The following is a 21163-nucleotide window of genomic DNA, read 5'->3' as shown; positions in this document are numbered from 1 at the left end:
GATATTTGAATAACTGTCTTATATATTAGCCATTTTTATTTCTTGTTTAGTGTAGTTTAAGCTGCTTTATTAAGGTGGTGAAATTTATTAAGTGAACCTATGAGTTCCATATTTTGACATCAATGCTTGTCAATCTTGCTTGCACTTTAACAGAAATTATTGTTCTAAAATTCTTCAGTTCGTAGTTCGTCATTTCATGCCTCATATGCGTACTGACAGCTAGCATAGTCTGTAAATTTGAAGTCCTAATTCGGCTCTTAGATCAAACCATCATTGTCTTTTGACATTTGACAATAGTTCTCCATACACTCAACACCAAAATGACATGATTATTTTCTTCTTTAGATAACAATGGAGACGGACAAAATGTCGACGGCGTCTTCAGTAGGGGCGGAGCGGAGACCACTCCATGCAAGCGCTGGTGATTGAAAGGCGGATACTGTTCGCTTGCACTGTGCTGGTGGGGCTCTGCACATTCTTGTGGATAGCAGCAGTTTGCACGGAGAAATGGGTGCACATAGAGGGAGGGAATGGTGAGTATGCTTTGTTTCATGATGGTACAACATTTATTCTTCAATGGAAATAGATTATCATAGGTGACTTTACGTCGAATTTTTTTATCAGATGCAACAACTCGTAAAATATAGATCTTGACATTCGCATGTAGGAACAAAAATTCGTTTGCAAAATAGCACATAGTCGCTCACATCTAGTCGATTCGTTAAAATGGATTCTCCCTAATTCATCACTACTTTCGTATTCACACCGTTTACTAACAGCATTGTTTCCATGTCAGAATCCATTCAAAACGCGTTGCGAGCCCGCAGCGTGTTCGCAGCGCCTCCACTTCGCTGTGAATTCGTTTGCAACCCGCTATTGTGATAGGTCTCTTATTCCGTTTTCCAATTATTGGAAATGTCGTGGTCATACCTATGTGTCTCGATAAATTTTTGTGACATTATGCTTTTGCGTGGCCCTGAGAATATGGATTTTATATTTTATTTTTTAATATTTTCCTTTTGTTTTTTTTATTTTTTTTTATATTTGCTTCAAAAATGATGTTTATCAATTATATATTGAGATTTTAGGTTATTTTGAATGGAGTACGCTCAGGTTCTTTACCATTTCTGAAAAACTCTAGTTAATACAAAGCTACATTATATTTTTTAAACAATTTAAACCTTTCGCTCAATATTTCACTATAAGCCTATGTAGCAATAAAAATAGTTTTGAACCTCGCACAATATAACCTTCCATTCCGAAACACATATTTATTATTACAAAATCTAGTATTTTTTAAATTTGGAACTTTATGTGTTTTGATTACAGTTCGAAAGGTAATAATCAATAGCTTTAGGCGATACTTCTTCTATAGGGAAATACTCTTAAGCAAATAATAAAAAATAACTATTTTCAATTCGTTTAGTAGTATTGTTGAAACAATTATCAGTTTAATTGAAATTATTGCCGCAACATCAGACTTTGGTGTAGTTTGCCTAGGCGCGTGTTCACTCCTTCGTGTAATCCTGGGTCCTTCCACCGTAGTATGAAGAAACATCTTAGTAGGCCGGCATGATTGTGTCGAATGACATGAGATAGCCATCTGTTGCCTTTCGGTACTTTATCAAGACAGCATTGCCTTTACCATCAGATGCAGTGAAGTCACTTTGCTGTGCTAAAATAAAGAAAAACAGCCTATTGTGTTATTGTGCAACATTTGACAACGTTTGCGCAGCGTCTATTCTTTCGAGTTTGATTTCAAACTTACAGAAACTTAACATTGAAGTTACTCATTTAAAATATATGTTTACTTAAATTATTTTTTTCCAAACCTCTTTTCAATTGAAATGATACGACCACTGCTTCGAAACGTGTTATCATTGTGAAGAAGCGGCAAAGGCTCAGAACAACAACTAAAGCCAGGCGCAGGCAACTTCCTTAGCAACACGATCTGTAATAAAAATTAAAAATATCAAAGTACCGACATAAATATAAAATAATGTGCTCAATAATTATTCGAACGATAATACAAAAATACCTACTCTTGTCAATTCAAATTAATTCGTTCCTAGAACCTGTTGAACGTCTAATTGCTCGAATGAAAGCATATTCCAGTCAGATATTAGAATTGGATGAGCAATTCACCTTAATGACGATGCCATTTGTAATACCCGAGGCGTAATTCGCACAAACATAATTTCAACAGATTATGAATCGTGCAAATGAAACATAAACTATGCATTATTATATTATAACCGGTTATAATGGAATTATTGAAATTTATGCGAGTGAACGTATATTAGTATGTAAATATTTGAGTAGTAGTTGCTTTTCATCAAAAGCGACGATAGCCTAGTAACTAGTTGGTTGTAATGGACTGCCGAGACGAATTTCCTCAGGTACAAATTCCAAGGCCACACCTCTGACTTTTTTTTAAAATTATGTGTGTATTCTTTGTGAATTATCGCTTGCTTTAACGGCGAAGGAAAATATTGTGAGTAAACCGCCATATCTGAGAGGGTGGGTTAAATCTACCAATATGCACTATGGCAGCGTGGTGGAGGGCTGATCCCTCTCACTAGTAGAGGAGGCCCATGCCCAGCAGTGGAATAATATATAAGGACTCTGGTGTTTAAAAAATACTCAAAATACTTATTCCTGGTAATTAGAAAAAATATTTCCAATTATATATAATATTTTACAGTAAACTTTCAAAACATATTATAGACATGTCCAAAAAAATTTAAAACCTCGTCAAATTGGGGTAATGGAACTTTCTTGTGCTTCAAAACGAAATGGGCGCTCCCAAAGCAGATTTTTTTATTTTCCTGCTATTCTATTTCTGCATCATCCAAATAGAACTATCTACTTTAACATGTTATAGTTAATGTACTCCGTGCACATGCAAAGAACCCATTCATATTCAGATTTGGCGCAAAACCATCACATTGACATTAATCAATCTTGTTATAGAAAGGCTATTAGAAAACCCAGATGTCTAGAATTGGCTTGTTTACGTCCTTCGTGATTATTGTGCGATTAAAATTAACATTGGTGTGCAGTAAGATTGTGTACTGAAGTTTGATTGTATGCGTTCGCAAAAAAAACTGGTAAAAGTTCTGTTATGCGTGTTTATTGTTATATTGTATTGGATCAGCCTATGATGTCCCAATTTTGGGAAAAGTCCTCCCCAAGATCCTTCTATGAATCACGATCCTGCGTGTTTATATTATGGACAACTACTTTTTGAATCTGAACATTTGGAAACTCTCTGGTCAAGATATTGAACAAAGAATCTTACTGGGTTTACAGTCTACCATCATATACTAATTAGATACACTTATAATAAGACTAGGCGATAAACATAAGTTATGTAAAGCTGGCAATTATGGGTAAATTACTCCTTACCTACTATTTTCTCAAAATATTTTTTTTTTAGAAATTTCTTACCATCTTCACTCGAACTGCACAATCCACCTGAAATAGAACATTCAAGTTGCAAATCGGATCTGAACTCCGAACACAATTCACCGACAAAAGAATCATTGGCAAATACCACTAAACTACAAACAGCTCTTGGCAACGAAAGAATAAAATTGAAAGTTTAAGAGGGCCTTGGCACTGAACAAGGCGATATAAATTGGCAAAAGAGACGGAATGAATGAAACATTTGTTTTGTTTAAAGACATGAATTACTTATATATTGTATGACTCATGTTAATTAATGAGACGAAATTTATTTTGTTGTTTCTTCAAATCCAGGGTGCCTTTAAAGGAATGTTGGAAAACATAAAATTTATAGTTCTAAATTTATTTTAGGTATATAACTTCGACAGTGCCAAAATTCACGTCGTCAACATGTTATTTCCGAGAAATGTACTTTTGACATAGTCGGACAGACACGAAGACAAATAAAGCGATAGTCAACGAGAAGTCATTAGAAACACATTTAGCTTTTGCGTATCGGAACAAAGATTTATTATTCGTGTCTGATTATACGAAACTTTTCAACATGTAGAAGCATTTTACCAAAATCGTTTCGACAATTTAGCGGATTTATTCGCTGTTTATAAAGGAGAACTTATTTTCTATTCTCTGCATGACAGAATAAATACATAACGTATTTTTATTGGTCCTAATAAAGCATTTAGCAAAAACTGTCACTCTTAACCTTACTCATTCATTCATCTTTGTATGGTTTGATCTGGAAAACTGTAAATATGTAGTATAATTGAGTACGTAAATTTGACTGAACCCTGAACATGGCTTATTAAAGCCATACCTAACACGTCCAATTTGTCCCGATCTGGGTCAATTTCCGGAACGTTACACCCACCTACCTATCTGTAGTTTGAAATTCCAACGTCAGTCAACAGTTCTTTTTTCAAGGCTGCTTTAGGAATTTCAATTAAAAGTTTGCAAATAGAAATTCCGTGCAAACTACTAACTAAAGTGAGCTACTATTGTCACTACAATCCTTCACTGCCTACGGTTGTACGCTTTTGTTGACCGTACACAATAGTTAGAACAATGTCAAACTCGATAAGCCCGGACAATGGTTGTTGATTGTGCGTACCTCCACAAAGCATTGCAACCGCCTAAACTGTGACCGGAACATGTTTACTCTAGAACTGAGGCCTTCGGTAAACAGCGAACTGCCACTTACAGCTAATCCCGTTGTTTGTATTTAATTACAGTAATAAACTGTAGACTTCACAAAGCATTTTATACGCACAAAGAGGATTGGAGATGTTTAGGATTTCGAAGTTTTGGAACCAGTATTCTTTCTCGAATCATGTTTGAGTTATAAATATATTTATTTTACTCTACCCTACTGCACCTAGATAAGTGAAGTGGGTTCCAATAGAATGTCAACTGATGATAGATGATTACCCTTCGACAGTCGATACAATTATGTCGGCCTTTTAGAACCGAATACACTCAGGCTGATCCCGGAACGTGACACTTACGTGAGTCACTATGGCGGGTTTTAATACCTTATGTACGCGTACGGTCGCTATCCGAGCGGATATACACTATATCCTACCGAAATCAATTTTATTTTTATTCATATTATTATTTAGACTATACTAATCAAAATTATATCTGTTTTAAATTCATTATATGGAAAATCAAAACAGAAGTTTAATAACACGTTGGCTAAATACAACTAATGCACAAATAAAACCTCTTAACCTTGTAATTCGCTCTCAAATACACATACATTAACCACATTTATGAAATCAAAACACGACACGTTTATCCATCTAATTCTATTGACTGCCTTGTCAAATAATGTTATCAATACAACGTAAACATTGATATAGATTATCGATTGCGGTTCATATTTATTGGAGCTGCCACATGTGGGAAAGTGCGACGTTACATCGCGCGCGCGGTTTTTGTTTATTTTAAGTACATCGAGTGATTTGTATGTATTGAGGAAACGTTACATGCGCGTGTATTTTGAATGTATATCTTTAAATTGTTAGCTGTTTGCGTTTACGTTTTTTCTGAGTTCCGTAAGGGACTGCCGATTGATTTGTCTGGCTTTAATTGCCGTATTTATGGCGTTTCGTTTAGCACTGACAGCTTTAGAGGTAATTTTAATAGGATTTAACGACCTGTTTGGAGTTTCTCGTATATTTAAATGGGTAATTGCAGGTTCAAAATTAGTTGCCACTTGAATATTGCTTAGGTTGTTCCAGTGTTAATGTTTTGGCGGAATGATGCTGACAGATTTAGTTAAAATATCCCTTATTGAGTTGAAACAGACAAAATTGAATATTATAAATTTCAATAGTACAAATAAATAGAGAATTTAAGATTACATTTTTTATTCAAGAGCCAAGAAATGTTATATGTCGGAATGATCTTTCACAGAATAGAAATATTAATACGTCGTCTCTAGAAATTTCTTAATTGCCCATTGACATCCGGCCCAAATTAGAAGACAATTTAAAATAATGTGAAATAGAAATGATGGAGATTCTGTCAGGCTGCTTTCTGGAATATTTATTTTAGAGGCAAAAAATTTATGAGTGATACATTTTGTGACAAATTGTTTCCACGCAGATATGTTGCTTTCACTAATGGTAATTGTAAGAAATCACGTAAGCTTTTTAATTTTATTCTGTTTTTATTACGTTTATCTATACAAGGTAGTTTTGACATTACATTAATAATGAAAACATATACTTATCTTATTCAAAATAATACTTTACAATTAGTTGCTCGAACCGCATAATATGTAGAATAATAAAGAGTAAGTTTCAAACTAAATAAATATTAATAAAAATAATTTTAATTCTACACGCCCTAACGCTAATACTATACTACTCTTAAAGAATGGTCACAGCGGCAATATGTCACTTTCAGTGAGAATTACACTTCTGAACACGTCACATTTGCACTAAACTACAAAATGACAAATAATCAGGAAATGAATCTGATGTTTTTTTGTGAAAATATTTGTTATTCATAGATATTTTGGCACAATCTTAGCAGAGGTAAAGACGAGTATTTAGTTTAATTTATTAACGCAATAGCAAAATGACTGTATAATAATTTGCTATTTCGTTAAATCAACCAATAATATAAAAAGTCACTTCGAACACACAGATTCCAATCATCCCGAGAAATCGTAAAGTTTGTAATAAAACTTTACAGTGTACTTTATCGTCGAAGCACAAATCTAAGCGATGCAATTTTATTCAACCATTTGGACGTATAAATTTCTCGTAACTGGATCCTAGTGATATATAGCATGACTTGAAATATAGTCGGTTACTGTAACTCTGTAGATTCTAAGGTTTAAGGATAAGGTATTGACAAAATGATTGTAGTCACCTTTGATAAAAATAATACCAAAAACATTATTTATTTATATTGGGTTCTCCAGCAGATTTTACGTTGAATTTTCACAGAAGAACAGAAAAGAAGTAGTATAACGATGGCATATTCTGATGCACAACCAACTTAAAATAGTACACAGCAGAACATTTTAGTCCTGATGGAACAAAATATTGTTTTCTTGATGATCCCTGAATATTACTTTGAGATTGTTGTGTCCCTCGATAGCATAGTGGTCTGTTATCAAAATAATACCAGGACCATTATAGACCTGATGGAAGAAAATATTATTTTCTAAATAGTCACTTAATATTACAGTTCTGGAAATGTGTTGCTCGAGAACGTTGCAAAGGAAACCTCTTCATTTAAAGAACGCCATACATTCAGGCATTACTGTGTAATAATCCAATTGTACCAAAGTTTTCACGTCACTTTTCTTAGCAACTGAGTTTAATCTAACTTTATTAAAATCAGTTCTAGAAGTTTTATTATTTGCGTCAACAACATCAATCTTCATTATTCAATGCTTTGCTATTGTAATAATAGTTACAAAAACTATATGTCACACCGTCTATCGAAGTTAAATGTTCAATGGTCTGTATGTTCTATATTTCTGTATAATCTTCATAGCTTAAACAATGTACTGGTTTCTCGGTTTCAGTCCTTATGCTGTTATCAGCCTTTTTTTCGGTAATTCCAAGAACTCTCCGGTTTTTTAAATTTAGGAATATAGTTTTATTTGGATTTTGGAGCATAAAGTTCATTTGAACCTCATAATCACAGATAACTATGGAAAACCCGTCGTTAGAGATTAATTATATTATTGGAGCTGCATTCCATGACACACATGGGGAATTCTATAATGAGTCACCCACAACGTCCCTAATAGCACAACGATGTTACGACAGGTGGGAAACACTAATACTCATTTAGCCGGAAACGTAGGTAGGGTAAATAATTTACACCAGTATTCTACTATAGTAGTATAGTATAAGTATAGGTATTAGTTTGAATATTAAACAGTATTCTAAAAACGATTTTGCTAGTGAATGGATTTCGATGAAATTTGGTGGGAAGATAGTTTGAGATCCTGGGAAGGGTCAGGACAGATTACGTTTTATCCCGGAAAAATATATAACAGGACTTTCTTTCTGGAAAAACTCTTTCACGCAATCGAAGACGCAATCAAAACCTTGTATATTATAATATGAATACGTACTGCAATAATTAATAATACATTCTTAGGCCTAGTGTTGGTAACCTGTTTTTCTTGTTTTATAGAGAATTTTCGATGTTTGATGTAACTGAGCGATTTTTCCTTAAGATGTAAGCAACAGATGTCTGTACTAAATTGGCGAGTGAAGTGGTGTTCCAAAATACACAAAAAAATTTAGTACTCACGACCATGCACTCTGTGTAAAAAAAATATGTTTGTTAACTCTCGAACTTCATAACTGAAATTTTAGTTTTCGGACTTTCTTTGTAACTAGGCAGTCGACACAATGATGCCGGCCTGTTGCAATCGTATATACGTACACAGTGTGATCCGGGAACGCGACACACTTACGTGATCCACTATGATGGGTTTTAATACCTTGTGTGCAGTGGTCGCTATCCGGGCGGATATAAAATATATCCTACCAGCGAGGTTATTCTAAACTGTTCTCAAGTGGCAGTGTTCGCGAGCTCTTCATGAATAATATATCTTGTATTGCTATCGATCGATGTGTGAACTAACGTGCTAGTTATTCGCAAACTAATAATAAATTAGGTCAATCATATTGATTCGATTATGTTATTTTGAATCGGTATTAATTTGATATTATGACGTATTAGTTTGAAGCTTACCACAAATGGGAATGATGAATAATAACTTAATCTGTTACAGAGGCTCGATTCACCGGATCAATTATAGGCGTAAATAAAAATTGGATAATTAAAAATTGGAATGTATTAAAAAAAACTATTTTTGTACATATGAATTATTATTAACTAGCTTGCCTCACAGCTTCGTCTACATTTATAATCGTTTCCGAGATAGGAAGTAGCTTATAGCACTCAGGGGTAATGTACCTTATTGTCAATAAAATAATTTTCAAAATCGGTCAAATAGTTCTTGAGTTTCAGAACAAAGTTATTAGACAACAAACATATTTTGCTCACGGTTGGAAATCCGGATAATCGCGAATCCGTATAAGGTTCGGATAATCACTTGATTATCTGGACCTTCACACACAGTCACAGTCACTCCACAGTACTATTTTGTATATCAACAGCATTAAATTTATATCGACTGCCTGGATCCCAATTCCGCTAGGCCGGACAATACTAATTAAAATGTGAATCTTGAGTTAATAATCTCGTATTTTTTATATTTCGATGGCTCCTAAGTAAACTATCGTATCTCAAAAAATAGCGATATTCCCTTTTTTACCGTTTCATTATAGACCGTTTACTATCAAAACCTATTAAAAAATAAAATAAATGATTGTTAGCGAAATGTTTTTTCGTTTATTAACTTTTGAATTAAATGGGTTTGGTAGTAAACAGTACCTAGTAAATAATAATAATAATATCAGCCCTGTATTATATACTTGCCCACTGCTAAGCTCGGGCCTCCTCTACTACTGAGAGGGATTAGGCCTTAGTCCACCACGCTGGCCTAGTGCGGATTGGTAGACTTCACACACACTTAGAAATTCCTATAGAGAACTTCTCAGGTATCCAGGTTTCCTCACAATGTTTTTCTTCACCGTTAAAGCAAGCGATAATTCATAAAGAATACACATAATTTTTTAGAAAAATCAGAGGTGTATGCCCTTGGGATTTGAACCTGCGAACATTCGTCTCGGCAGACCGTTCCACAACCAACTAGGCTATCGCCGCTTTTTACGTCTCTTACCGCTTTTTTTTTGTATCTAGTTAACGAAACGCTAAAATGTAAATGTTGCAATTTTTCCAGACACGTTAGTTTAGTTAGGAGCCATCGATTCTATGTAATTAAAGGAGCGTATAATATTCCTCACGTATCTTCATTACACATTTAATTAGAATCGTTTCGTGCTGGGGTCAGTGGCCGTATTCTAATTCTGTAATGTGTTAGAGCAGTTACATGTGTACCTTTGATAATGCAATCCGCTGCATTGTTTTATTTGAACTTATGCCAAAACTGAATCCATATTCTTATTTTGGACTTTATGTCTTTGGATGTCGTGTTTATTGCAAAATATTAAAAAAATCACTTGTCTTTATTCGTAATTTAAACCTTATTTTTAAAGTAATAACATTTAAAATAGTTCTATTAATAACCTTAGCAATGGATGCTAATACATCGCATTATTGGAACAATGTACAAAAATTAACACCGCATAAATTATGAAATTACGAGACTGAAATAACAGATTAAACACCCGTAATCCTAAACAGCGACGATCATAAGCCCCAAAAGTAATTATAACTTGTCGCATGTATCTTAATTAATCTTAATAATCTCGAGAACGAATACTTAAAATTAGGTTCGGAAAGGTTTGAGCAAAGACGAGCATATTCCGGCCATGATGGGTTCGTGTTGACAGAATGAAAAAGCATTACATTTATTTATTTTTTTTATTTTCTTTGAATGACGAGACGAGCTTGCCGTTTGCCTGATGGTAAGGGATAGGACCGTCCATAAACAGCAGAAACACCATCTAACACCGTGGATTACAAAGTATTGTTTGGTATTCCAATGCGCTCGCTAGCCTGAGACAAGAGATGTTAGGTCTTATGTCCAATAGTAACACTGACTACAATGTTCTTCAAACCGGAATATAACAGTGTCTACATACTGCTGCTTGGCGGCAGAAATAGACATTGCGGTGGTACCTATCTAGGCGGACTCTGACATATAAGAGACCTACCCTTTACTTCTTAAAAGAAGTTGAGATAAACGAGTCAATTTGCGGAAGTTGACTTCCGCAACCAATTTTCACCGAGTAATCTCGGCAACCAGATTTCTTGAAATTTTGAAACTTGCAGGGCTTGCAATAAGTCACATTTGAATTATTGAAATATTGCCGCTAGTAAGAGACCTGGAGGTTCTTACGTAATATATTGCTACGATAACCTAATTTTATTAACATTATAATAAATGCGAAAGTTTGTTCTTTCGGATGTTTCTTGGAAGTAAACGCCGTAAGCGCTAAAGAGATTCAAATTAAATTATTCATACAGTTTACTTATGCTCTGAATTAAGATATAGACTATTATATCTTAAAAATAGCTGGAAGCTTAATTCAAGGAAATATTTGTTCAAAGGCAAATCTGCGAGCAAATCAAACTTTAATACAAACAATACCACTACGTTACATACAATCAAGGCAAGATCAATAAAACCGGGTACATTTCTCGCCAGCTTTCATGAATGATTATCTCGAAAATTGCAGCCACGATGTTCGAATTTCAAATATGAAATTCATATTTGCCTCCTATCCCATTTTAATGAGGGCAACAACACGAAATCCAAGCTTCCGAGGCGAAACATTATTTCTGCCAAATTATTGGTTATGGGCGGTCAGAAGCAAGCGATGCATTATCGGATCGTATGTCTTTGTTAATTGCTTTTTTAATGAAGCGTCTGAATTTATTATACTCGCTTTTGCTTGTAGGTATATGTTAGCGTCCTTTTTCGCTAAAACATTATGCTATTTTAAGGGAAGAAGAGCTCTTCCTCACGATGTTTTCCTTCACCGTTAAAGCGAACGATAAATTCACAAAGAAAACACATATGATTTTTTAGAAGAGTCATAGGTGTGTGCCCTTGGGATTTGAACCTGCGGACATTCGTTTTGGTAGTACGTTCCACACCCAACTAGGCTATCGTCGCTTTTATTGCAACTAAACTGAAGCATATTCTGCAGCCCTGCTAGTTAACAATATAATTAAAAAGTTGGATGATTTCTTCGGTGCCATATGTTGCATTCTTACGCATTATGACTACCGTGCTGAGGTCTCAAATTCGTTCCCTGGTCCGGTCAAAATGTATCTGTTCAGTCTACTACTCGGTGCGAACGCGAGTCTGGATTTTTACCTGGAAAATCATAATAAGCTCGCCCTTATCTTATCTTAGTACCTACATGGGCTTTAAAATAGCAAAATGTGCCTGTATAATCTTTACCTACCCCTGAAAAGTCGCGATGTATGTACAAACTTGAATACCTGCCAACCCTAACCACGCAATCATTGTTGCCAGGGATATACCTGCCAGTAAAAGGCAGGTATCTGATGTGGAGCGACTCTGGAGTGTGGCAGATCTGCCGGTACGTGTTCCAGCCGAACGTGACCATCAGCGCGTCGAACGCGACCACCACCACCGCCCGCCCGCATGACATCACAGGAATGGTGGGGATCTATATTACAAGTAAGTATTTTATGCTTTGGCATAGCGCAAACTCTGTGGAATTGATAGCAACTACAGAAACTGTTAGGACATAGCACAGACGCTATCTTTATAAGAACTGCAGCAAATGTCAATTTCACGGCAGTGTCGTATTCCTCGGTAATACGGTAATCACCGTCACTCAATTTTAATGATCAGTAGCCATTTTTTTTATTTGGTTATTGTTCAAAAAAGTAAGTGAATTTTAATATTTTCAAAAACCCCTCCGCCTAGGAAAACAAACGATTTACAAAAACTGATGATCAATAAAGTGAAATGACGTTTCTAAATACGACAGTAAATCGTAAATAACATTATAATAATATGCATTGACGGCTGGACGTATCATATATTATATTGATGATACTATGTATTGCATTCCATTTTGAAGTGTAGACGTAATCTTTGTTAACCATAAAAGCACGATTTTGGATTCATCTTTGACAATTTCTGAAATTCAGAATAGCTCCCTAGTCCACATATTAGTTGGAATACAAGTTATATTTTACTGTACTGGACTTTCCACGGCATGTGAACCTTTTATATTGATGCAATCACTAAAAACCCTTTGAAATTACCGTCGGAACTATGAGCGTTCGCAGTGCTTGATGCGTTGTTTACGAGCTGACTGAACACCAGTCTGAAAAGGCCTATCGACTAATCAGAACAAATTGAAAATGGTATTCTATTATAATAATTTTAGTTTATTTTGCATGTTTTTTGTTTGGTAACATAGCTGAACGCGCTTTGTGAATTCTGTGTTTTTCGGTTACATTTTTAAATTTACGTTTATGTTGGTAAAATGTGCTAGGTGTAGTTATTTGACAGTTGTTAGAAGGTCACCGGCGGGCGGCAGGGGGCTATCCGCCTTTAATATACGTTGTACTTGTTTAGCATATTGTGGTAATCCCCGGGATGGACGGCAGCGTGGAAGGTAGGCATCATGTTACTGCTGAGGCACTAGGCGGCACCGCGCAGGGGTGGCTTAGACATTTCCGTCGGAGCAAGCCCGTAGCCGACCCTAATGCCCCAAAGAGGGCCATCGTAGAGTTTTAGTTAATATGCCGTGTGTTGTATATAGATAGGTTTTGGGACTCAGACGGTCGAGCGAAAGTCAACATCAAGTCAAGGATTTGAATCTGGGAAAATTCGTCTCGGCAGTCCGCAGCTCCACATCCAACTAGGTTATCCCCGATTAACAGATACTTCACACGATATTATCGTCCTTTACGCCTTGTGGAGTGGTTTAATCGTTGCTTTGACATCACTTTGAGTGTTTCAAGTGCCACAAAGTACGTGGGTAGGATTGTTACTTCGAAACTCCAAATCTCGAGCGTGAAAATATCTTTTTTTATGACTATATTCAATGATTTTGAGTTTTTCTACTCAATGTCATCCTAGTGAAAAATGCCACTAGTTGCGCCTCTGCCTATTTTTCCTAATTTTCCCTTTGCATTTTTCCCACGAAAGAAAAATGACACAGTTTGTTCATTCAATGTATTGTGTCGGTAAATTAATCTTATTGAGGGTATATAATCCACGGCCTCTTGTTTCACATTAGTACACCATGACATAAAGATAAAGAGTTTCACAATCCAAACACATAAATCCCATTCTAAACCACAGCTCGTTATAATAATGAGCTCATTACCGACTTATCTCACGCACGCGAAATGCTATGCCTAATAGCAAGTAGTGACTGCACCAGTGCAACACGCCAACATTTCGTCACTCAATTAGCATGCTCAAGTATTTGAGTGCCAAATTGGTGGAATAGAGTTCTTGTGATAGTTTGTCTATGTTATTAGGATTCGTCACGTATACAGATGATGGTATAATTAGAATTAGTGGTTGAAATTCGACCAATTTAATATATATGTAACAAAACAATTCTTTATGAATTGAATTATGCCAAATCACACACTCCTGCGCACAATTTGCTTAAAATGGAGTAAATTTTTTTTCTACACGTATTAATATAGATATCTGAGTATCAGAGTGATGAGCGATTTTCAGTGATATGTACAGTCAGCTTTCTCTCTACGTGTCTTGTGCGGTATTTACTTGCTGTTAGGATCTATATTCCTATTTATTCTTCTCAATATTGTAATGTTTCATATCAATCAGCCTGTCGCCGTCTACTGCTAAACATAGATATGGATATATGTTTTATTTTTATTTTAAAAATATTCAAATATTATCGCCTAAACAGTCTTTTAAAAAATATATTACCATATTATATTTTACAAATTTCATATCCCTTGATATAGAATCCACAGGTTTATTAACTTGTATCATTATCCTAATGCAATATGTTAAACTATTAGCACACCCAACTAACTACGTAACTACGGTGACTGCGGAAATGGGCCTTGGGCTTCATATTAACTAGGCTAATGACTTTGTTAATGATGAAAATCTGCTAGCGAAGAAAGTCGTTGGATCTGAAAACAGTTTGATAGTTTAGAAAATATCAAACGCAAACACACACTCATGCCATTTGTCGTCGATGGGGTAGACAGAGGTGCAACCAGAGCACTCTTTTGTCACCATGTGTGTTCTAACCCATGATGATAGTGCGAGCCTCGCCATATCGGCCATAAATTTCAGATTCCAAATTGATACTGAGAAGAAAACCCCAAAATTTGCCCGACCCAGAATTCGAACTCAAATCCAGAAAGGAATTCGTACAGCGCACGGATACAACTACGCCACTGATGTAGTGAAAAAATAATATATTCAGAAGTACTGCGAAACAAATATTTTTTAAGTTACATTTTGCTCGGGGCTCCGGTCGTGTGATGTTTTCTCGGAATAAAAACCTTACTACACCCTCTTATCGAGATCAAAAGTAGCTCATGTTTCGATCCGTAGATTATCTGCGTGCCTCTTGTTCAAAACCATTCAAACGTTTGTGTATAATCGGCCAACGGGCATCCATCATTTCCTTTTCTCAATATTCGCTCCGTATACACTTTTCCACTATTATCGTAAGTCTTAATTTTATTTTTAAAAGAAAAACATAATTTCGCGATGACACAGGTTTAATTAGAGAAATTAAACTGTTACTATCACACAAGGGACCTGACTTCCTGATTTCTGATTTAGTTGATGTGAAAGTAGCGATTATCACTCATCGCGAATGCCAACAATTATTTAAATTAAATTGAATCGAGTATCTTTTTTGGAAAAGTGGCAAATGAGCATTACTACAATGGAGTATTTCAAAAGTAATACAATGTAAAGACAAACGCTGAGGTTTCTTTCCTTACATATAAGACAGGATTGTGATAGTTCGTAATATACCTACTGATATCTGTTAAATGTATACACATTATAAAACAAACTCCCCTTTTCAGTCTGTCTATATGTTATCGATTTTCTCAAAATTTACTGGACGGATTTTTACGAAATTTGGTATGGAGATAATTTAAGACCCGGGAAAGATTATAGGCTAGTTTATATCCCGTAAAACTCGTTCAGGGGGCGAAGCCACGAGCAAAAGCTAGTTATTAAATTATTTTATTTTTTTTTTATAACAGAAGGTCAGCTAATTAGTGCACTGCTACGTCATGTGGGTCTATGTGATTTAAAGTTCCTGGTGGCATTATTATGATTTATGGAGGCTTAATAACAGCCAGTCAACTGTCTTCAAATATTTTTTATAAAAATTTTGTATGTAGGTTTAATTCTAAAACTGAACTAAAATCTAAACGATCATAAATCGTTACGTCATTTAAAACACCAAACACTTTTTATTATTAACCAGGTGAGTGCGTAAATCATAAAACAATAGCATCGATGTTCAAATTTAAACCTAATATATTACGGGTCTGCGCGGAACGTTCTGACAGGGGAATAACTGTATACATAAAGAAGGTGAAATGTTTGAAAATTCAACGGTATTTTCGCGTTCCTCCAAACTGTTAGTTTATTTTTCCCTGCCACCTTCTGTTTAAGCTCTCTCAATTCGTTCATTATCTCGCTAGTTTACTTTACTTCGCTGTTTTCTTTTAAAAGCTGGTACACGCTCGATTCAATTAATACCTACGTAAAGCCGTCCGTATACCAGAGATATAATAAAATAAATCTCTCCCCGATTACTTCTGTTTTCTCAGAGACAATTGTTTGAAGGTTTTAATGGGAGAATGGTACGGTGTTTTTAAATACAGCTAGTTCTTTAGAAAGCATTTTTATTTTTATGACTATTAAATAACAAATCCAATGGATTCCTCACGTAATAGTTAGCTACACATCATCACATATTTATCCCTCAAGGGGTATGCAGAGGCGCAACCAAGGCACCCACTTTTCGCCAAGTGTGTTCCGTCTCATGATTGATAGGAGGCGAGCCTATCGCCATATCTGGCACAAATTTTAGACTCCGGGCTGAGCAAAAAAAACAAATATCACCCTGCTCGAACTGGGATTCGAACCTAGGACCTCAGAACGCTGCAGTACTGCGCATGCCGTGGGTATAACTACGACACCGAGGCAGTTAACACCGAGCTACACATCAGTTAATAAATATTAACCTTTCCATACAATCTTTTAAAGTCAAAAATATTGTATATAGTTCCGCTATGCTCTCTGAAATATCGAATATTGTTTCAAATATCCATTGAATTCAGTTAAAGTCGATTAAACGTTTGCGAGAGCAGATGTAGACAAAACAAACGTAGACCAAACAAACTCTGGACAACAAGAAACAACTTATATTTCGTAAATATATTTACGGTCTTTTATTAATAACTAATTGACCCGACAGACGTTGTCCCGTCTTAACTATAAATTTGCAGCGAGCATTCTGTCAACCGCTGACAGTTATTTCAAACAATTGACAGTTATATAAAAATAATATTGTCGTTAAGTTTTCCTAAATTGTCTAATTTTCCGCGCAATTTTTAGATTTTTTTTCTTTCATAAGAACCTCCTCCGGACCATAACAAACACAAAAAAAAATGTGAAATCGGTCTAGCCGTTCACGCGTGATGGCGTGACCAAGGGAAATAGGGATTCATTTTTATATATATAGATTTTCTCTTCATATTTGCAAAGTATGGGTTGCCAGATGTTTCCGTGTTAAGGCAAAGTTTTGGGTATCTAGCAACCGCTCCCCTTCTGATATCCTTCGGAGAATATTTTGTTACGTCATTAAACGTAGGATACATGCATACGTACATGTATTCTGGTACAATTTAACATTGTTAAAAGAAAGAAAACAATCAGATCTATTGTTTATTATCTGTATAACACTTATGACACGTATTATTTATTGAACTAAGCCATATAATGATTTCTTATGTTTACGCGAATGTTGGACTTTGAAATAAAACAATTTTTCGAATTTAGTCGCGGTTTTTAATATTATAATTTTCTTTCCGGACGACTAATACCTCAGTCCCCATATCACCATGGAGGCTGCAGTCTTCGAAACGTCGGGAGAAAAATATTAAATAAAAACCGCGATATAATCCGAACACTAGTTTTATTTCAAAAAACCATGTATATAACTTAGTAATAATAGTATTAGTATAGTAGGAGGTAATGACCATGGTCACGCAGGTTGCCGGTTCGTTTTCAATATTATAGCCATGTGCCATATTATCATTAACTTTTAAATTTAAATGTGTATTAGGATGGTAAAGACAAATATTTTGGGGCAATGTGCATACCTTAGAGATATGCATATGTGTGTGGTGTCCAGCAGTGGCACAAGTTATATGAATGTTTCTAACACAAAGTTTCTAAACGTCATGAACATCTAGTTTCTAAATCCAATTGTAGTCAAAAAGTAATATATTGCTGTTTCGTTCGTAAATCATACATTTTAGTAAAATCACTTCAGCGGTTCGTCGTATAACCCGCTGGCGCAGAGTTGGCAGTTAATCGTTCGCAAAGTGTTTACCTATTATTAAAACTAACAAATCTATCGCTATTTACACACTCTGTGACGTTGATACCTCATGTGGTCATGTGAGCTGACGTACTTAGGTACAAAGAACCTGTTTTTTATTGTATAAGTGTCTAGTAGGAATTGATCGCTGAGACTAAAGTCCCATAAGTTCAAAAGCATACACATTACACACTCCTAACTTACCAAAATTCAAAATATATTCTTTGTCAATTATAGATTGATTAACAGTGAAGAAAAATATTGTGAGGAAACCTACATAGTTGTGAATGTCGAAGGTTCGAGAAGGCAAACCCGCTTTGGATCAGATGGCCTACTAAGCTAGACACATTAGTTGTCTCTCGCCTTCACGCTCTGACTAGCGGAGACCCGGTCAACAGTAGACCAGTAAATTATGCAAGAGTTGAAATATTATAATCACTCCCTCCCACCAGCAATTGACCTAAAACACTGAAAATGTATTCTGCAAGCACATTGCGAAAACTGCGTGCGGTTCCGAATTAATATGAACTAAACGCCCTCAATATTATTCTACGCAAGTACGCCATATCTTGGTTATTAAATCTTGTCTCAGCTATGAGGTCGATGGTAAAAAATCTAATATCTAGTGTATACGTGATAGCGTTTGCGAGTCTTCGCTTTATTATTTCCATGCAGTAATTTACTTAGGTTCAGAATATTAAATTTCAAGAATCTATTTGTGCAGCTATATATATATATATATATATATATATATATATATTATAGGCTCGCCCCCTATCACATCATGGGACGGAACACACTTGGCGAAAAATGGGTGCCATGGTTGCGCCTCTGCATACCCCTTCGGGGATAAAATGCGTGATGTTGTGTGTGTGTATTTGTGCAGCTAAGTAGTATACAAACAAAATTGCTTTTAATATTTGACATTGTAGTCAGTTTATGTGTGTGGTGTCATTATGTTTTATAATATGTCTATTTTAATTTCTCAGTATAGAGCGCAGTTCGGTACAATGCAGATGTTAATTATTATAATAATTAAACTTCATAATAATTCGAAGTTCTCGATGATGCTGCTGTTGTTTCAGGCAATTCTAGCCTTAATCTTCAAACAAGCTACTCACTAGCTTATAAAATTTGAAACAAAGAAAAAATCTCAATGTAGTTAAGATAAAATATACCTCTTATATATTATCTAGTAATGCCATTAAAGAAATACATTATGCCCACGATGTAATAGAATAACATCGGCTTTGATTGATCACAGCAAGACGCAAGCATCCTGCAGCGAAAAGAAAATAGGGTAATATTGTAACATCCACTAGCACTTTATCGTGAGAGTTTTAATTTAATGATAACGATATTGGTATACTTGAAAATTATGTTGATGATTCAAACGGATGCTGAGATGATATGTAGGTACTGTCAGTTTGTCGCCAAGAAATGCTTGTTGCTAATGAAGTTGCTCAAACATTCATTAGTTATATAAATGATTTGTGTTTTGTTGTACTGTCAATTGTCGAACCATGCAATGACAAATTGACGCATTTACGCGTTTTTCTGTTAGATTATAAAAAGTAGTAATTGATAGTTTTCCTCCAAATATTAAACTATCTTACATAAGGAATAAACCGAGTTATTAAAACAAATAACTGGCAAGTAAATGCTGCAGAATTGAAAATAAAATTCAATACGCGTCAGTGCCGATTTGAAACGGTACGTGTCCGCGGCAAATAACAGGAATCTAACATGGCTCAGGTTTCTCGTTTTACAAATACTCGTGTTTTAAAAAGGTTCCCGATACTAGGACAAAAAGATATCCAGGGAAACCAGACGTGTGCAGCTGAATTCCGGATATTCCTTTTAATTTTATTTTACTCTGTTCTGGTTGTTTTTTGAAGTGAATAGCGAGAGACCGTTTTCCTGGTTCTTAAGTATTAAGAAGATCAGTCAGAAATACTCTTTGCGCATAATTGCATAAATATAACTATAACTGTCGCACTCAAATTATTCGTCACTAAAATTTAATAGCCATTTTCCAGTATAAATTGCAACTAAGATGATAATACTAAATGTTCGGTTCTTCTGCTCAATATTAGTCCGAGTCTGGAAATGTTCCCGGTAAATGGAAACAGGCCCGCTACCATTACATAGGACTTTAGATAGCTAGCGAAATGTGGGTATGTTCACGACTGCCTACTACTAGGAGAGGAAAGGTGTGATGTTATAGGTATATGTGTATTATGAAATATGCTTGCTAGTTTAGTTGCTATGCTACCTTATGATAATAATATACATTAATTGTTTAAAACATAAAAACAAAAATAATTGATAAAGTGATTGATAATTTCCATGATGATATACACTATCCAGGGTTAATAAAGCACCATTGTTTATAAACATAAACGAAACAGCACACAGATCCGAAAGTAAAGATGTAAATCAACATAATTTAGTACGGGTATGACCGTTTCTCATTTATAAATTATGTCTGCACGTTGAAAAATATCGAGATTCCGCTAAATCACCACCAGGTGTACTCGATTACATTCTCGAAAATTTACTAAAGAAAACTCTGCCTGATCGGTCGGTTAAAGAATAAACACTGCCGGCACAGCCCACACAATTAGATTTATAGTCAACGATAAAAATACCACATTGGTTTTATTTAATGCCGCAAACGCGCCGAATCAGAAATCCACGGCAACCCGTCCCGTAAATAAATAAACAATGGTGTATGTAAACTCTGAATCGTCAGTATTCAGACTATTTGTTACGCTATTAACGATGCAACGTCACTGTAACAGGAATAGATGTTTGCCGAAAATGCGATATGTCTTGCTCAACGAGTTCACTCCATCGGTTTATTTTTGTTTAACAAGAATCTGTTTAAATAAATATTGGGGATATGGATTGTTGGCCAGGTTTGTCGCACGACTGTCTTACAGGAAATCGAAGTTAAATAACAGCTTTGAGATCGATATTAAATGAAATTGTCAGAG

At 35.3% G+C, this 21163-nt stretch overlaps 1 protein-coding gene across 1 annotated transcript; it reads left to right on the top strand.

The window, feature by feature from the left end:
• The first annotated feature begins 343 nt into the window (after positions 1-343).
• Positions 344-13405, top strand: LOC119189105. The gene is made up of 3 exons (XM_037437929.1): positions 344-533; positions 12083-12250; positions 13350-13405. The coding sequence occupies exons 1-3, from the start codon at positions 410-412 to the stop codon at positions 13403-13405; spliced, it is 348 nt and encodes a 115-aa protein (XP_037293826.1). The 5' UTR covers positions 344-409.
• The last annotated feature ends 7758 nt before the right edge of the window (positions 13406-21163 follow it).

This window comes from Manduca sexta, chromosome 12 (assembly GCF_014839805.1).
Source record: "Manduca sexta isolate Smith_Timp_Sample1 chromosome 12, JHU_Msex_v1.0, whole genome shotgun sequence".
In the NCBI taxonomy this organism is placed as follows: domain Eukaryota; kingdom Metazoa; phylum Arthropoda; class Insecta; order Lepidoptera; family Sphingidae; genus Manduca; species Manduca sexta.
This window is presented reverse-complemented; position numbering and strand designations above follow the sequence as displayed.